Source organism: Varanus komodoensis, unplaced genomic scaffold (assembly GCF_004798865.1).
Source record: "Varanus komodoensis strain SLA01 unplaced genomic scaffold, ASM479886v1 scaffold34_1, whole genome shotgun sequence".
NCBI classification, from domain to species: domain Eukaryota; kingdom Metazoa; phylum Chordata; class Lepidosauria; order Squamata; family Varanidae; genus Varanus; species Varanus komodoensis.
Window position 1 is genome coordinate 1823847 of NW_025335854.1, and position 20192 is coordinate 1844038.

The following is a 20192-nucleotide window of genomic DNA, read 5'->3' on the forward strand; positions in this document are numbered from 1 at the left end:
CAATGGAAAGTTGCAAAGCTAGACAGACATGTTACTATTTTTATGACAGTTTGGACTAATACAGCCTTAAATGCATATCTCTTGTTTTAAGTTGGTAGATTTACTGAAGAGAAAGGAGTTGGCAAAGCTGGTAAAATATATGGCATCGGCTTCAGTTGGCTAAAAGTCCCAAGTGTTTGCTCTTTCTCTTTCTCTTAAGAGAAAGGTAAATGAAAGGAAGGTGTTTATCTGGAGCAGAGAGTGTCTAGACCTTCTGGGCATATGTGTGTGCCACGGCCAACTCCCAGGAAGGAGACTGTGCCCTGCCAAAGATGCTTGAGTGCAGATTAAGTCCCCTGCACCTTGGGATTTTTCTACTTGGAGCATTTCTTGTGTACTCCTGATTTCTCATTCATGGTAGTTTGTTGGTGTCTTGCATGGCTGTCTTCCAGAGCTTCTCCCATTCTTGACAACCATTTCCATGGCTATTTTCAGACTGAAGAAAGTGTGGTATTATTGGAAATGGCAGGATGAAACACTTGTGCATTTATGCAAGTCCTCTATACCATTATGCCACCAAGTGGCAGTGTAATGGAATGTTTAGAAAGTCTCAGAAAAGAAACAAAAATCCATCTGAATGAGTCAGTTTTAATCTTGCAAAGAATCTGGAAGAAAATGCTCCAAAGTAGAAAAGCTCTTGGTGAACCTTTGCCCAGGATTTTATCTGTATTCTGCACTTAAGGAACAAAATGCATTCTGTGCTCAGATGATTCAAATTGTGGGGTTCTGCAGGAATGGTCAGATCCTGCAATATGGACAAATTAAGAAGCTGGTCACATTTCTTATTTCACATCAATTATTCTGCAATTGACTTTATTATTTTTGCATAATTATTCTGCTCATTTAAGGAGACTGAAGGGCTGCATCCAGCTATGGGAAATTAATCTCTACTGTGCAGTATCTATTATATTTCTAATATGATCAAGCACCATACAGTAGTGCATAGAGTTATCAAAGTGGGAGACACAGAAGGAGTTGTTGTTATTAATTAGATTTCTATTTCACCCATAGCTGACGCTCTCTGGGTGGTTCGCAACATTAAGTCACCCATTCAGATTTCAACCAGGCCTGACCCAGCTTAGTTCCCAAGATTAGGCAGTGTCAGACACTTGAAGCTATATGTAGGAAAGGTCATGTGGGCAGAGTTGGCTCACTCTGTCATGCCAACTTGTCAGTTTGTAGTGCTTTTTTTTACAGGGGAAGTGGGAGGGATGGAAGGCTGCCACAAACGAATATCCACCAGTGAAGATCTGCATTACTTTAACCAGAGAAAAGAGGGGAGTTTAAAGGTGTTATTCTATTGCATGAAGAGTACCTTTAAACTCCCCTCTGTCCAACTGTTCTCTAACTGCTCCAGCAAATCAACACAGCAGCCAATGCATCCCTCTCTAGGCAATCCCCATGTTTATGTCCTCAAGCCCAGCTTTCTCTTGGAGGACCACTTTCAGCCTCCTCAACCATGAAGCTCAGTGGGTGTCCCTCAGCCACATGCTATCTCTCAGCAACTGCAAGCAATGCCATAAAGCTGTAGGATGATAAAACTGAGTGTCTGCATACATGTGTACCATACTCTCCATCCCCACTGCTCTGGAGGAAACACTTCATTCACTTTCATGTAGACAGGCTATGCTTTCACTTGACCGACTGGATGGAAATGTTGGGTCAGAACAGGAAACAGAAGGTTGTGTGTAATCCGGTTCTTGCTCTCTTTTCCACCCAACCATTTTAGAAAAATGTTAATTTCTCTTGAAACTTTGCTTGAATGAAGCACTTCCAAATTAAGCAGTGACATGTGAATGGAAGGGAATTGAAAACCATTCCCTTTTTTCAAGGGAGAGTTTTCAAGGGAGAGGTTGCTCAGCAACAGATGCATTCTTTAAAAATCCAGACATGAGCAAATCATGTCCAGTTGCTGTCAAAATCAATTCATTCCTTCTGCTTCGGGGATGGCTCATCACTTCTTTTGTTTGTGGGCTGCATGGTCTTCTCTGGTGAGCGTGTGGGCCATATCATGGTGGTGTTGGTTGGAGGTTACGCTTTCCTCCTGCTTTTGCAATTAGGAACAACTTTGGCCATATCTGCATGACTGAATATGTGGGAGGCAGCTTAGGAACACCAAGGTTGCCACGTCTCATTTTACTATGGTCATTTTAGGAAAACATGCATTAGGGGAATATTATGGGATAAGGGACACACCTTTTCTTTATTCCACATGACCCCAGCCCATAAAGTTCGATCTGGTTCCTAATATAGTATCTCTAGCTTCTAGTTCTAATATCTATTCCCAAATAATATTAAAGTGTTACAAAGTTGTTTCTTAATTTATAAAAAATAGAAAAAATCCTCCAAAAACTGTTCAGCCCATTTTAGGAGACCCAGGCAAGACTGCTCCTCCTATTTAAAAGTTGCCAAGGCATTCCTCTGTTGGCCCTTTCTCCCCACTGGGGGCAGGAGTTTTGGATAAAGTGGCCCTCCTTAATGACTCTACTTTCTCGATGGCATTGCTTCTCCTTTTTATCATCATGGCTACCAGTTGCTTGCTTGACAGAAAGAGTGCCAGTAAGAAAGTAGGCAGTGACATCTACTCCTTCTCCTTCTCTCTACCACCAGGGTCTGAGCCAGAGCAAGGGGCCAATGAACAAGCAGTATGCAAATGGTGAAGAGGAGGGGCATCTCCAGGAGGGCCTTGTTGGTGGACCACTGTTGGATCATGGGTTTTGACAGGTGCCTGAAGATGCCTACCCTTGATGGTAGCCCTGATCCGTAGTAACATTACCAACCTGGACAACTACTTACATTGAACAGGCAGGTAGACCAGCCCTGAGCCCCATTCTTTAGATTCTCAATGCAAGACATTTACTTATTCAGTCTCCCTGGCACTGATATGCCCATTAGCACATGTAGGACCCACAATTCACTCTACAGGTGAGAGAACTCAGTGCAATTTGGTGGTTTCTTGCTGGGATTTTTGCTCTAGAATGGATACTTTAAGTCAACAGAGTAACCTCCACTGTCCTTCCACTGATTTCTAACCAGTGCCCTTTCAGTTTTGTGTCTTTGTATTCTCTTGCATACAGCAGAGGTGCAGAACTCCAGGCTTGGGGGTCAGATCTGGGCCTCTTGGGGTCCCTATCTGGCATACTGATATGAAAAAACTAGTGTGGTATAGTGGTTAGAGTGTCCACCTGCGACTCGAGTGACCCAAGTTCTGGTCCCCACTTGGCCATGGAGGTCCCTGGATGACTTTGGGCCAGTCACAGACTCTCAGCCTGACCTACCTCACAGGGTTGCTATGAGGATAACACAAAGATGAAGAAGATCATGTTGGCTATCTTGGGTCCTTGAAAGAGAAGAAATAGTTGGATATAAATGCAATGCAATGTCCATGTCATTATATAGACTTCCTTTTGTAGAATGCAGAGGGGCATCATTGGTGGAGGATTCCAGATGTGGCATGGAAAGGCAAGCTCATGAATGAGACTTTGATGATGCTCATTAGGTCCTATAACATGGCCCAAGAAGATAGAGGGAAAGAAGCACTTTTATTAAGGCAATCCCTACTCATAGAGAAGGTGCTGCAAAGCAAGAACATCTGTGAAGGAATGGAAGTCATACCTGTTGATGATGGCACACAATGTATAGTTCTGATCTGGTAACAAAAAACTGGGTAGAATACAACCTATGTCCTACTTAGACTGGACTCATTGATTTGAATGGGATTTAAGTTAGTCATGGCTAATGTACATCCCATTCATTCCAATGGGGTGACTATAATGAGGACTTTCATTGGATTTTTACCCAGTGTTTCCAACCCCTGAAGTGGAAGAGCAGTAGTTCTTGGCACTGGTGTCTCTGTGCAAACTGTTGTCAGAAGGAGAAGTGGCATGGCAAGATCTAGAAGGAATGGTCGCTATCCCAAGGGCTGTTGGGAAACACCTTTTTTTCCTCTGTCAGGAGCACATTGTAACACCACCACATTATCGCAGAGAAGATGGGAGCTGGAGATGTGAGTGTTTTCTAACAGACGGCTAGGGCAAGGGTGCACAGGAATGGAAGGAATTCAACACTCTGCCGTTTCTTCACGTCTGTTTGCTTCTTCTCATTGGTAAACTTCACTAAATATCTTTATGAGCATATAACTTTAAATTGTGGTACTCCAGGTTTCCTAGCTTTGTATAGGTTTGCTATAGTAACGACTATCAAGTGCCAGGCAGGTGGCAGGCTGATGGAGAACCCTCTTAAGCATTGGTCCGCCTGTTTACTCCTTAACAGAGCATAAGGTGGTTGCTAAGGAGGCTAGAATAACTTTGGAGTGACTAGGCTTTTAGAGACTAATCTGCCCCAGTCCTAGCTGTCTTAACTCATCTTAAGTGCAGAAGTGAGGGATGTCTTGAATGTTTTCTTTGCATCCAGGTTTTCTCCATGCTCTGAACACTTGTTTATGACCTAGCAGAGATCTCATTGAAGGTGTGTTTTTGTTCAAATTACTATCACATTCCTTCAGTTTTTGAAACCCAACTGGAATGATGTTCAGTTATCGTTGTCGTAATCTGAGATCTGAGCTTGTAACAAAATGTAAGTGGCTTCCTATGTTGAGATCATGCTATCTCACACAATATTCATGGTGGTGACATAAAGGAAATGAAGTTAAATAAGAAAGCCAATGTGTGATGTCATGGTGAGAATGTCCGGCAAGGACAGAGGAGATTTAGATTCACATCCCTGTTCAACCACAAAGCTTGCTGCATGAAGCCGAGCAGGTCTTATATGTTGGCCTTAAGCAGACTTTCATACTCCTGGTATTTAGATAACTATAAGTTGTCCAAAATTGATGTGTTCAAGACATGTGCTAGAGAGGAGCTTCGTGAATACCCCGGATTGACAGAAGGATAACCAACTGAGTCCTAGATCAAACTAAACCAGAGCTTAGAAGCAAAAATGACAAAACTGATGTTGTCGTACTTTGAACACAACATGAGAAGGCGAGACTCCTTGGAGGAGACAATCAAGTTAAGGGAAGTTGAAGGCCAAAGAAGAAAAGGAAGATCAAATCAGAGATGGATTGACTCCACAAAGGGACTCATAGCCTTGATTTCAGAACAGCTAAGCAGGGATTTAATGGATATTACTTTTTGGAGGGCTTTCATTCATAGGGCCACCATAAGTTAGGGATGACTCCATGGAACCTAACAACAACAACAACAGCAACATTTTCCTGCTGAGTAATAGGAAATCTATGAATAAAATTGCATTTGTCAGTCTTAACTATGAATCCAGTAGAGTTTGTATTGACAACTAACAATCAAAATAACTTGAGAACTGGCAAGTCTTGATGAAGACTTCCTTTGTTCCTCAAAGAAACAAAACAAAAACAAAACACACACACACAAATTCCACCCAACAAATAATAGCTACATGATCAGAAGATATGGTCTGAGGGCATAGAACACAGGTAAGAATGCAACAGTGGTGGCAAGCAAAAAACACATTTTGAAAGCTTTCAGAGGACTCTTATATCACAAATTTATTCATGAAGGAGCAAAGAAGTCTTCCTCAGCCTCATTTTTTCCTATCCACCTTTTCATGATGAATCCATATTCAAAGAGCTGTACAGAAACATCAGCAAATACAGCAAAATAGTATTTCAAGTGTGCCATACCATGGTTGCTGTATGTTATCTAGATGGTCACATGAAAGGTCAGAGGTCCAGCTCTGCCCTTGGAAATGTGTTCTGAAGTCAGAATTGGAACTCTAACCTTAGAGCCTCCTCCAGCCAATCTTGTAGCTGGCACAGTGCTGCAGCTCTGCAGATTGGGTGGACATTCTGGGGAATGGGGAAGGAAGGAAGGAGTGAGGGTCCACTTGGACATGATGCCCCCCCCCCCCAGGGCTTCAGTCTGGCCTCCTCATGAGCAGGTGCAAATCACTTGGATGGCTGAAAGTAGTCCTGTCTTCCCAAGACCTTATGCTCCCAGACCAGGTAGAAATCAACCAGAGACAGAGAGATCTTGCAGGACTTTTAGCTAGATGGTGTCAAAATGAAAGCAGGTATTCCAACCCTGATGTCTCCCAGCACTATCCCTAGCATTGATCTGCTTCCTGCTTGGCTTGGATCTGACGGCCGAGCAACCATTAAGATCAACACTTTGAATCATGGAATATTACATTTACAAAGTATCTAAGTTACGACACATGCATTATGCTGATTCTTTTTCCTTTGGACTGCATTCTTCTCCAAAATAGAGGACTACCCTTTGCAAAGTAGGACACCTGGCACCCTACAAAGTATGGATTGATGTCATGCTGGACCATGGCCTATCATGAGGCAGCGACATCATAGCCACCTGCCCGCACCTGAAGGCATTAGATGACATGCATGCTGCAAACTGCCACTTTCCCATGGCCTGCCGCTTTGCATACCACAGACAAAAGGGAAATAAGATGGTTAGGATTCTAGAAACAGCATTACTTCATCTCTTTATTGGATTTCTATGTGGTCCAATAGTGGAAGCCAATGACCCACAAGTACTGTTCAGTCATCTTTGCATTGGTGTGGTTTGGTTTGGTTTTCCCCAGGCTAGGGACTCTCCAAATCTGAGTTTGGTGACATTTATGTCTGTCTGTTCTTTGAGTTCTTCAATGATTAATTCCTCCTCTCTGCTTGTTTGCCAGTTCCATGCCTGCGGCACCGTCTATCATATTCTCTCCAAGCTCTACTTTTCTTACCATATCCCTTGCTTTTCATCACATCTTTATAGAGACAAGGCTTAAAGGCCTCCCCCTCCCCACCCCCCAGCCACAAACTCTGAAGCTGCTTTAGGATTTGGTGATCAAATTTGATCTATGCCTTGCTTCTTACGCTGGAACCTGGCAGGTATAAGCAGACATGAGTCAAACTTATGTTTGGAGAATGGAAAATCTGAAATAACTGTGAGCTAAAAGAGAAAATGCAGAGGGGAAAAACAGGCTTCTTATCTGGAGCAGGTCAAGTGACAGATTTCATTGTTATTTAAGCTCATTTTAAATATCTAAGCAGTAAAATTACAGCTCTTAGAGTAATTACATTTAGAATTAAGCTCACAACCACAGGCAGAGTTATTTACTTAAGATTTTTATGCTTGCCATCACCTCAGCTCTCATGGCCCATATTGGCAGAGGCTGCCCCTTATAAAGCAAATTTTATCTCGAAAGCTTGAAAACAAAATGTAAATTGGCCCGTGTTGCCGTTGTAAATTACCCTCTGCTTTTCCACAAAGAATGTTACCAAGGCCTCCTGGTTAACTTCACAGGTTACTGTCATTCTTGATAAATGCAGCATTTATGACTAACATGTCCACTTACGAATCACCCGAAAAGAGCAAATGCATCACCCAAGAAGGCAAAGGGGGACATGAATTTGCAGAAAATACGCAGAGATGCATTTTTAAAATATCATTTAATAGAAATGAGGGGAAGTGGTACTGCGGCAGCTTAATGACATTGGAAATGTCAGCCAGAAATGGTTGGCACTCCAGCGGTTCGAGCCCAGCCTCTGCCAGATGGAGTGAGCGTCTGTGGTTTGTCCCAGCTCCTCTCAACCTAGCAGTTTGAAAGCATGTAATGTGAGTAGATAAACAGGTACCTCTTGGGTGGGAAGGTAACAGTGCTCTGTGATGTCACGCTGGCCACTTGATCACAGGATCAGCTTCAGACAGCGCTGGCTCATGGCCTTAGAAACAGAGACGAGCACCTTCCTATATAGGTGCTGGCTAAGCAGAGTAAAAGCTGCAAGGAGTTCTTTCATTTAACAGAAATAAAGTAAACCTCCCCATAATGTGGAAGATTGTGGGCAGGTGATCAGTGTGCGTACCTCTTCAAGCATCCATGGCTGATGGACAACAGTGCTTCAGTCTTGTTATCTTCAAACCAGACTTGGAAAGCACAGCCCTTCAAGCCGAGGATTGTCCTCTGGAAGAAGGATGGTATAAATTGGTGACCTGTAATAGCAAGGGGTTGGGCCCAATGGCCTTCAAGGCCCCTTCCAACTCTACTATTATATTCTAAACCCTTTAAACAGAGGACTGGGTAACAGAGGACAGTTCAGTTATGACCAACCAAGCTGAACAGCCCCCATAAGTAATACATTGTGTTTTCTATCAGCTAGTTGACTTGCATTGTTTTTTTTTAAAGTTAAGGATTTTAAAGATCAGGGCAAACTAGATCTGTTGGCAGCCCAGGCTGAATTCTGCTAAATTAGAAATGGATAGTGTCCAACTGGCCAATGGTGGAAATAACTCAGGTCCATCACACAGTTCTGGGGAAGAGGTGGGAAGAGAGAGAGAATAGTCCTGAAGTCCCAGGTGGACCAGACATGATAGGCAGGCTGCTATTGGATGATTTGTCAAAAATGTTGGGAATTTGCAACAGAGGATAAAAACCTAACTTTCTACAGTCTTCCATATGAACAAGGTTTACTTCACCAAAAAAATGTGGAAGTGGAACAAATAAGAAGTGAATAATCAGGACACTGGAATGAAAGACAACAGTAATTCTGCAGGCTCCACAGTTTTGTTTACTTTGGTTTCTGGAGCAGGTCTATACCCCTTGTTATGCAGCAAGCCAAGTGCAAATCAGTAGTTGCTCATTGTAGTCTACTCACTGCGTAGGGTGGCCGCTTGAATATGGTCACAGAAAAGAGGGGTATGGCACAGACTTGCATCACTTTTAAGTTTTATATATAAAATGGAAATTTGGAAATAATTGCTAAAAGTGATAGTAATGGTGGTGGACACTTTGATGATGCGATCTGTGTGTATCTGTGCATTCAGTTGATGTCTAGCTGATAACTTTTGATGGGCAACATGAAGGATCCCATCCTCCCTCCTTTCTAAGTTTTATTTAATCTTTAAACAGGCTCTGCATTGGTTGCTCCTGTAAAAAGAGGGTGCCTTCAAAAAAGGGTCCATGGACTGTGAAACTGGACCTGTGGCTACCTTAGATGCACACCCTCAAAGTATTTGATGATAACAGAGAGAACGACAAAGGAACACACAGTTTCTGATACAAATTTAATTTAGCGGTCATTTGCCGTTTAATTTACAATCTGCAATAAATTAAATATTATGTTATTTATCGACTACTGAAATAGAATTATTCATGTCCTAGCTTATATACACAGGAAACAGGGTCCCATTCAATGGGAGATTCATTTGAGGGTAACATACAGAGCATTCAATGTCATAAAGCAACACAGATCTTAACCCATTATCAATGAAATAGCTTACATATGGGGCAAAAATTGCAGGGTCTGGTGACAAAGGTTTGCAACTTCAGGAAGTTCACCGAAGGAAATTTTTCTACCCCCTGAAAAGCTCTGCCCAGTTTGGAGAGATCTGCCCTTACCCAAACACCCCCCGTGCTCTGTCTCAGTCTATACAGATTCCTTGGACACCCAATGGAGGCTTGTCAGATTTGGAAGGGTACTGCAGTGGGAGGAACCTTGGGCATCTTTCCTTCCATGGACCTCCTTAAGTTCACTTGTCTTCAAGCAGGGCCTTTGTCACGTTGAAAATCACTTTTGCTTCTTGTTGCAAACCGACTCTAACAAACAACAAATGTTGGGGATCCTTCCATTCCTCCTGAAAGCAGAGAAGCCTTTGGACAAGCACAGCTGGAAGGTGGAATTCTTCCAACTTTCCAGCTGCGGTGGACATCTACTTCCCATTAGGCACCAGCTTTCTGGGATGCATAGCAATAGCATAGTTCTGATATAGGCTGCTCTTTCCTGCCTCTTTATAGCCTGAGAAAAGCAGCGGGGCTACTTGGCTTCTTTTCTCTTTGTCTCAGGTAGTGGAAGGCAGAATCAGGAACCCAGCCAATGGAAAGATGAAAGAATAAATCAGAGGTGCATGGAAGCAGCTGCAGCTCAGCTTCAAGGGGGAAGTTTCTCTTGGGCCACATGGTCTTGTCCCTCTGGGGAAGCTGAACATCCACAAGGTAAGAGCCTGAAGAATAGAGCTGGCTGGTTACATCCTGGTCCCTCGAAACCTCAGTGCTACAATAGTGACCACATTGACCCATGGCTAGAAGTTGGGGTTGCAAAACCTTGACTTCAGGCATTTCATCTTAGTTAAATATTCCTTCCCAGCACAGCATCTTTCAAAGTGCTGCTGCTGTTGTCAGTATGGATGGATTTAATGCTGGGCTGTACAACCTGTGGCTTGCCAAGCTCAAAGACAACCATGTCAAGTGGACTGGTTGTGGCAGGACTGTAGGAGCTCAAGTGTTCTTGAGCTCATGGCTGATCATGATAATTTGTGTTCAGCTTTGGGGGCTCACAATTTGTGCAGGCCTGATTAAGATTTGCGTCCAGTAACATGCCATTATAAGGCACTCTGATTCCTGACATTTCCAGTTCCAGAACTGTAGTCTCCATAATATCAGGATGTTGACTTTCCTGGAGCTGGAACTGGTACATGTTACTGAGGTTGCTTTGGGGCTAAGTCACACATGCACATCCATCTCTCAGTGGCTGCATACAGCATCAAAGGGTTTGCACATGTGTATGCACTGGAAGAGTGAGACCTTACACATCAGATCAGAGGCAATGCATGTCAAGAGGCTCAGACTGTAGTTTTAACTGCAATAACCAGAGAAAGCAATTGGTGCACATAATTTGTGACCCTTACTAACAGCAGGAATAGAGATACATCTCTTTCCCATGTGACAGCAGATGTGAATGGTATGATCAGTTTTGGGAGAAAGGACATGGTAAAATGGGAAGTGGTTCTTAGATCAAGAAAATATGGTGCCTCATCCTTTCACTGTTTCTTCTTGAAGAAACTTGCCGAGACATCCTCATCTGTCTGGCTTGTGTAATTCTGACTATGCCACAGTTCTCAAGTCTTCTTCTGTTCTCAATTCCAACAGTTCACAGTTTGTGTGCCAGCCACACTTGAGCTGCTTTCACTGCTTGAGAGACTTCAGAGCCAGTCCTTGGCTGTCACCAGAGACCTCACTTGAGGCTGTTGCACTGAACCTTACTGAGCAGGTTAAGGTAGAACCTGGACTTGAGGAATCTCGGGTAAGAGTCTCTCTCCATCAGAACATAAACAACTCTCTGTGCCTCATTGAAGCTTGAAGGAGTTGGAGCTTGCGCCTCTTTAGCTATGGATTTTCTTGTGTGAAAGTCAATGTTGACCTAGGGAGAGCAAAAGTGGATTCAGCAACTTCCAGAATATCATCTTGTTGCCCCAACTGTGCCTCATTATGAAGTAAGAACTCTTGTTTATGGCCATAAATCCAAATGTTGCCACCTGACCCTCCATCACTCATAAGCTGGGCAACATAGTGATACTACATTAAGTGATGAAAAGTTGGTTGGGATACCTTTGTTCTTATTTTATGCTTTAGAAACTTAAATATTGAGTTCCACATTAGTTATTCTGGCCTAAAATACTACCTCCAGCTTCCTAGGAATAGATCAACTCCTCATTTTCAGGGTAAAGTTTGTTATAGCAGATACATCAGTATCTGAACTAATAAATTTTACATGCTGCAATGCATACCAAGTGAAGGAGAGTTGTAGAGATTCACCCCGGAAATTGGCCAGTCAAATAATGTGTCATTGACTAGCATGGTTTTCTGACATTCTTTGCTTGAACGGAATATATAGCCAGTGAGATATCAAGTAGCACAGCACACTGAAGCTAGCACTGATGCATGTTGCTAGGTTCCTTTGGAACTAGTCTGCACACGAATGTCCACTCTGCACTAGCAGCATGTGGCCTCCGAGAGTGATTTGCATGTGTGCACGGGCCGTGTGAAACCTTGCACATCAACTCGTAATATTCACAAGTGAAGTTTGCAAGGGAGTAATGCATTCGGTATGTGACATCTAGCAAGAGCATGAATAGAGGTACACAACAAAACATCAAATGACAGTATAAAATATATCAAGATGTTTTCAAAAATTGCCTCCCCGTGCCCATCCAATTATGCCCTTTAGAAATGCATTACATTTCTTTTCTGCCTTAGAACTTACTTGTTTTTTAGCATCTGACTGAACATACTCCCTGTAGATCTTCTCTGCTTTGCTGTGTAAATGATCTGCTTGGGTTTTCTTGTAGTCCTCACAAGCAAGCCAAAACTCGATGTTTTCATCACTGAACTCAGATTTCAGAAATTCTCTGAAAACTTCTCGACCATCTGCAATAAGCAAAAACATCAAAATGGCTTTAGACATGTAACTGAGGAAGAGAAAACAAAGAAGTAGCCATGATTTTATTACCATTATTAAACTCCAGGTATTGCCTCTCCAGCACTTGAGGCCACATAATTCTTGGGTAAGGGTATTCCCAGTAGTAACACAATTGTTGTAGAATAGTCTCTCTAGGAAGCTCCACCAAATCACTTAATTGCTCAGTTCTTGCAGGCATGTTTACATATATTTCTAAGCAAGCTTTTTTGCACTAATCTTTGTATCTTCTCCTTCTGTCCAAGGAGAAACTTAAATGGGGAAGGAATGGATGAAATTTCCATTTCAGTTAATTTTTTAAAATGTATCCAATCCACACCTTCCAGAACTGATTGTGGATCTGAATGCTTGTGACCCATGAACAAAAAAAATCTTAGAAAATGAATGTATTTTGCATACATTTGAACAAAAGTATAAATTTGCACAGACATGCTTTAACTGATGGGAGAAAATGTGTACTTGTCAAATATGTGCAATTGTTGGATAAATTTGAAAAAATATATATTACAAAAATATATACATTTTTGTGCAAAAGAAAGAAAGAGCAAAACAAAGTTTGCAATCTGATATAGACATGAGTCAGAACAAGCTTCAAGGTGGAATTTGGAAAACCATGAAAACTTCAAGATGTGCTAATTCACCCATCCCTAAATAAGATGATCACATGTTTCTCTCACCAATATCCTTCTAGGCTGAAAGAACTTGACTATTCATTCTAGCTAAGCAATTAGTTTTGGCTTTGGACAAGACAGTTCTACTGCTGTCATTCTCCCATTAAGGCAGCCCTGTTCTGTTGGAGGCTCTTGCAGCTTGTTCTGCTACAACAAGCCAAGTTCCTGCTGGAATGAGCATTTGCCCCGAAGTCTTGCCCTGCTGGCACTATTGGACTGGCCCCGAGCCATCCAGTGAGTTTCGTGGCTGAATACAGGTTTGGTCCCAAGTTCCATCCAACTTTCTTCATACTTGGAAGTTCTGAATAATGGCACGGCTGCCCTGGTAAACACTACTTAACCAATCTATTTCTTTGTTTGTCTTTTGGAAAGTGACAATTCTTGCTCAAAGACTGTCTTTTCAAGGTCTTGTCTTCCAACTAACAAAGCAGCTAAAATGAAATACTCACACTGGGTGGCCAGAAGCTTTTCGAGAGACTGGGACCACTGTGTCACTTCTTCTGCAGGGATCCTGAAACAACAGAAGCAATTTAGCTCAAGAAACTGCAGACATAACTGAACTCTAAGTGGCATCCTATGGAAAAGACTGAATGGTTCCGGTTGTTCTTCCCCAGCCCCCAGTGATGGTGGTGGTGAGAAAACGTTCTGGAGATGTATTGATGCATTTGTTTACTTTCCCATTTTTATTCCACTTTTATTCCTCTTGCAAAGAACCCACAGGCAGTTGCCATGGTTCCTTTTGTCCTCACGAGCACTCTCTTTTCTTTCTATTGAATGCACAGGACAAGCCTGAGTAAAGTGGTGAAGCTAAGACTCAGTGGCTGGCTCAAGGTCCACTGGTGAGCGTCATACCCCAGTGGGGACCAGAACGTGGACTTTTTGAGTCCTGGTCCAGCATTCCAACCACACTGGCCATCAAACCTATGCAGAGAGAAATGCAAGCATTGAAAAGTACTGTTATCTAAATATCATGCTTGTATTCCACCTCTTCCTCAAGCATTTCATGGTGGGGCTGAAGCTGTCTGACAACAGATTCATCTAGTCTACTACTTGCTCTGGCACTCACTGTTCATAAGATTTCCCCCTCAGGTCTGCTCCGTGAGCAACGTGCAATGAGACATAAAGTTGGAGACCACCAAAACCAGCTGAGTTTTACATTAAGAACATAGGTTGGGCTGGCAGGAACCTTTTTTCCTAGAGTAAGTGCAGGTCCTTAATGAAGATTTAGGCCCTATTTTAGGGTGGTAGAAGAACTTTATACCCCACCCCCATCCTGCTCTGGATTAGCTGCGTTGCACCAGCAATTTAGATTTCAGATTAGTGATCCATTAAAATGAATGGAACACTATTTGGAAATAGATATTAGTGGTGCAGGCCCCAATAATATCCAGATGCCAACTGCAACAGAAGTGGAGGGATGAACCCTAACCCTAACCCCATACCCAACATGCTAGAATCTTGATCCATATCAGGAACCCTGCAGTTATGCAAGAGAGCAAGCAAGTGAGCGCACTGCTAGCTACATTTTGCACCTTGGCACCTTGGATACCTTGCCAACCAGATGTTTTAGACTTCAGTTCCCATCAGCCCTAGCCAGCATGGCCAATGGTCAGCATGCAAAGAATTACAGTCCAAATCATTTTGGAGAACACCAGGCCAGGGAAGGCTGAAGTAATGTGTACTTTGGCTCCCAGATCTTTTGTAACAGAGATGTGCAGGGCAGAGACCCCCATTGAGCTTAATTGCTAAGTGGGGCTTCGAACTCAGGTCTTCATCATTCTACTCCACATTCTATTAATTACAACATTGTACTGGTGACACAATAAGGCCAGGAACTGGGATGTATGAAAATGACTATAGATCTTCTGATAGATGAGGGAAAACTTGGTTCATTGACAGGATATTCTGTCAATGTACTAGACTTATATGAACTATCTTGCCTCACTTCCCAGAAATCAGTGCTCTCAAACTATGCCACCTTATTTGCAGAAGATGCTTAACTTTAAAAAAATCTGGAAATTGTAATGGTGCTTAATTAATTCCCACACCAAAATGCATGTCTAGCAATACAGGATGTGGCCTACAGTGATAAAGAACACATCACACATCTTGAGCAGAAAGGAAGCTCAGAATGAATATGCTTTGAACCAAGAGGTATGGTAAATTCCAGAGAATAATCTTAAGCTTAACTAAAGCTGGCTGTGCTAAATTGACAAGGAATGAAACAAGATTCAGTTATGTCATGTTCTCCTTGATCCAAGCTTCTTAGCTGCTTGGTTAAATAAGTTAGAATGGGGTTCTAGCAATAGATCACCATCCTTTATTTTGGTGAGGGTCCTCTGCCTTTAGCACAGGAGTGACCAACTTCAGAAGCTCCTGGGGAACATTTCAAGCCCAGGGACCAGGCTGCTGCAGTGTAGCACTGAAATTCTGTGTAAAGTAATTTGGTGACAACTGCAAGAGGGGGCTAAAATGGCCAAATGCAGATTTAAATTGAAGCACATGAATTTTGGCAGCAAGGAGACCACTGGCTTGCACTGCTTACAGTGCAACAGCAAATTCAAAGGTGGTGGTTCTGGGCCTCCATGTGGGCCACCAGGGCTGTCTTAGTGCAAGGGCCTGATGAGCACTTGTCCGTGGGCCCCATACTAATCTGTGTATGTTAACCCTTGGAAAATCGGAAAACTTCCAAAATTAACAGTAGTTGTAGTTGTCGTAGGGGCCCCAGTACACTGCTTTGCCCGGGGCCCATAATGCTGTTAAGACGGCCCTGTGTGCAACAGTTGGTGGGTTGCCTACCCCTGCTTTAACAGTTACATGACAGGTGCAAAAGCAACAGGGTTGGAGTCTTGCTGACTGTCTAGGAGCAACTAACCTCCCAGAAAACAACAGCTAAGCAGCAGCTGGCTTAAACCAAACAAACAAAACATCCAAGAATGGGTGAGCCTCGTCTAGATTGGGACATGTATTAAAAGGAGGTTTAAATCTCCACTACTCCACAGCGATGCTGAAGAAAATCTCCCAATGCTGCACAAGGTGAGAGAAAAAGAATCACTCATTGGAGGCAGTAGGGGCTTCTTTCCTGTTTCCATTTGCAGGGTGGCTTCCGAATGTATGCGCTTTCTCAGAATCACAGCAGGGCAGGGAAGGGTTAAAGTCTCATTCAAATCTAGACCAGCCCCCACCGGATTTAAAATTTTACTTTTAAAAGATTGCATCATTGCGGCAAAGGTGGTTTCTTCAGCATGCCAAGATCGACACGCAACAATGGGGCTTTCATAGTTTGTGAGGGGTGGAGTTTCCCTAAAGTTCTGAGAGCCCCAGTCTTGTTTGCGGTAGGATCGTAGCAAAGAAACTTTCAGCCTGCAGGCAGGTGCTGCATGGCCCTGAGTATTCCAGGAAACACCGGCCTCCTGAGGGGCTCACGATGCACATGGGATTCTCTGATTAAAAAGGGAAGACCCATTGGCCAAATCCTATTCCTAAGAGGGAATCAGAACCTTGCCTTCTTGCCAGTCTTCCTTAAAAATCCCTTAAAATTTTGTCTTTCCCAAGCCTCTTTTACTGTTGCACTGATTTCATCCTAAGGAGGGTTGCTGTACAATCATGCTAGGGAAAGTTGGGAAAAGAAGAAAAGGAGGACCTATGACGAGATGGGGTGACTCCATGGAGGAAGCCGCAGCCTTCCATTTACAGGAGCTGAGTGGGGCGGCCAGGGACAAGACATTTTGGAGAGTTTTCATTCATAGGGTCACCACAAGCCGGAGAGAATTTGATGGCATGTGACAGTAACAAAAACTCATTTCAGCTTCCCCTCCAACGCACGGGCAAAATTGAAAGTTTTGAATTGTTTGGCGGGACAGCAATTCGGTGTGGCCTAGAAAAAATACCGTGAAGCAAATGAGGTGATCTATCCATACATGCACTCACTTTGAATATGTGTGCACCCCTGCCCTGTCTTGATAGGCTGAGAAGCAATCATATGTGACAAGGGGTCCATGTTAATATATTAATAGTATTTCTTGTTCGCATGTAACACTTACATTACGCCTTTCGAGTTGGAATACTTGATGTCGGCAGCTTCGATGTGTGGCACAAAAGACATCAAATAGTTTTTCATTTCGACACCCCTGAAACCAGTGATAAAATATATTTAGCACCTTATTCATTCTTGATGCAGCATCATCTGTGAACCTGGCTTTTTGCAGGGCCTGACCAGCAAAAGAGATATCTGAGATTGCAGCAAGATCTGTCACTTTCTCATGGGCTTTAATGGAAATGCATGGCACACATTCAAAATGGAAAGTAATTCTGGATTTAGGAATTGTCTGAATGAACTATAGAGTACAGTGTGCCCTGTTCCAGTATAAAATTTCTGGATTTAAAAATGGATGTCTGCCATATTTTATTTATTTATTTAAAACATTTCTATGCTGCCCCATCACAACAAAGCCTCAGGGCGGCTCACAACATTCATAAAAACTACAATTAATAATGTAAAAACTGGTACCATCTCAGCTGTATATATTAAAATCTATAAATACAATAATAATAAATGAACGGTTAAAATAACTTTTAAATAAAAAGGTCTTTGCCTGGCACTGAAAAGCAAATAATGACAGCGCCAGGTGGACCTCTCTGGGGAGTGCATTCCATAGGTGGGGCGCCACTGCAGAGAAGGCCTTCCTCCGGGTACTCACCCTCCTAATATCATTCACGGAGGGTTCCCGGAGAAGGGCATCTGTTGCCGATCGTAGGGGGTGGGAGGGCATATATGAACGCAGACCTTCCTTTAGGTAACCAGTTCCCAAGCCGTTAAGGGCTTTATAGGTCATAACCAACACCCGGACTTCAATAGGGAGCCAGTGAAGCTGACGGAGAACTGGGGTTATATGAGAACAACACCCAGTCCCCATCAGCAACCTGGCAGCTCTATTTTGCACCAATTGAAGTATCTGGATCGTCTTCAAGGGCAGCCCCATACTGGACTCCATCAACCTCTAAAATGCTTACCCACATTGAGCAAAGCCGATTCCATGCTGCAAGTTTAAGCAACCCAGATAAAAAGTCAATGCAGTATTCTCAGGGGCATAGAAAATAGGGGGCATAGAAAAGTGCAGAGTGAGTCCTGTTAAAGTCCTCTACTGCTTCCTTCTCGCTCAGCTATTCTTGCAGCAACTTTCAGTTGAGTGAGCACTCTTTATGCACCGTCACACACACACACACACAGAGCCCTATGCTCTTGGTCATATCCAGGAGAGGCAGAACACACCAAATTCTCACAGAACAGTTTGCATTGAAAGCATCTTCCAAGCAAACATAACACTTCTCAACTCTCTTTGATTTAAACAGGAGAGACAGACATAAACCTAAGATCTTGTGGGAACTTTGTATCATAACTGGTGGGACAGCCAAACTGATCCAAATTATGTTTACTTTTAAATAGCACACATTTCAGTAGGATTTCCTACAGCATAGGACTGCTCCTGAATGGTGACGGTGCTATGCTATAGGAATTTTTAAAGGTCCATCGATCTATGATTTTGTGTCTCTGCTTGCCACTGAAAATGAGAACATATTGTAAGAACGGCATTCTTGGCCGCTCTGCAATTCAATACTGGTAGATCCCTGATAGGGTGTATTTTATGGGCAGCCAACTCTTTTGGTCTGAGGTAGCTTTTCATCCTTAGGCTGACCAAGAGTTCCTTTTGCTTAAAGGCCATTTTGGAAGTGCCGTTATACTTACAATGCCTTGCTCTTCTTCTTATGATCCTTGCCCTCTGCAACCTCATGGTTGTCTTCTTTCATTTCACTTGAGCTGGTGTGCCACAAGAACAGCCACGGCATTTTGAGGCTTTCTTTCATGGGACTGCCGATGTTCTCCCGTCGTAGCAGCTAACAGGTCTGGCCTTGCTGCCTTCTCTGTCAGCCTTATAAACTGGCACATGTCAGCTGCCTTGTTTGTTGCACCCCGTTGCCGCAAAAGGAGCGACTTCCTTTTTTTTTTTTTTTTTGTACTGTCCAATGACGTGTGCAGAGTTTTGTTTTGAAAGAGACCAAACTGTCTTCTGGTTGTGGTTAAACTAGAAGGGAACAGGTTCTCTGCTGACAAAAACATATCAGCCGATAAGCAAATAATTTGAAGCGGTTCTTGAACAAATGCAGTTGTTATGGGAATTGTTGCTTAGTTGCCAGCAGTCAAAGATGACTTCAATGGAAGACAGTTCCCATTTCCAATAGGGGACTTTGGTCCTTCCAGGCAGGGAACTCCTAGAGCTGGTGGTTAAAAGACATTGCACGTCTATTTATGTTATTCCTTCAAGAAGTGTGTGTGTGCATACAGTATGTGTAAAGAAAAGAAGTCAGAAGGGCTGGGGAAACATGAGATGGTTAGAGGATAGATATGGAGATGTTTGGAAATGCTTAAAAATTCCATGATTGACATCCAAAAGGTGGGTGACCTGATGCCCTCATTTGCAGGAGATGGTTCTTTGTCTGAAGGTGTCTTCTATTTGAAGACGTGTACAGTGCGAGTCTTGTTAAACATAAGAGAAGCATGAGACACAAGAGGGGCCTTGAAATTACCCATCAACTGCACCTGCTCACAATGGTGAAATATATTGTACTTCTATTAAAATTGTAGTCATTCTTCCAAATCAGCACGTGCAAATTTTATGTATACCCATGCCCTCTTTCATCCCTTTTTGGTGATGCCTGGCCTTTATTTTGATCATGGCATGTGGCCCTATCACTTCCTGGTAAATGGAAGGGGAAGAAATGGAGGTAGTGACAGATTTTATTTTCTTGGGCTCCAAGATCACTGCAGATCGTGACTGCAGCTAAGAAATTAAAAGGTGTTTGCTCCTTGGGAGGAAAGCTATGGAAAACCTAGACAGCATGCTAAAAAGCAGAAGCATCACCCTGCTGACAAAATTTCGTATAGTCAAAGCGATGGTTTTCCCAATTGTAATGTATGGCTGTAGGAGTTGGACCATAAGGAAGGCTGAGCACTGAAGCATTGACGCCTTTGAATTGGGGTGTTGGAGAAGACTCCTGAGAGTGCCTTGGACTGCAAAGTGATAAGATCAGTCAATCCTAAAGGAAATCAACCCTGGCTGCACTTTAGAAGGGCAAGTACTAAAGCTGAACCTCTAATACTTTGGCCAACAAATGAGAAGGAAGGACTCATTAGAAGAGACCCTGATCCTAGGAATGATTGAAGGCAAAAGGAGAAGGGGATGGCAGAG

General features: G+C 43.0%; 1 protein-coding gene across 1 annotated transcript; it reads right to left on the reverse strand.

Annotated features, from left to right (window-relative positions):
* Positions 1-9067: 9067 nt before the first annotated feature.
* RGS1 (regulator of G protein signaling 1) lies at positions 9068-18844 on the reverse strand. The gene is made up of 5 exons (XM_044439288.1): positions 18692-18844; positions 16989-17075; positions 13395-13456; positions 12062-12225; positions 9068-11218 (listed from the first exon to the last, which is right to left on the reverse strand). Exons 1-5 carry the CDS (start codon positions 18808-18810, stop codon positions 11033-11035), a joined length of 618 nt encoding a protein of 205 aa, XP_044295223.1. The 5' UTR covers positions 18811-18844; the 3' UTR covers positions 9068-11032.
* Positions 18845-20192: the final 1348 nt, after the last annotated feature.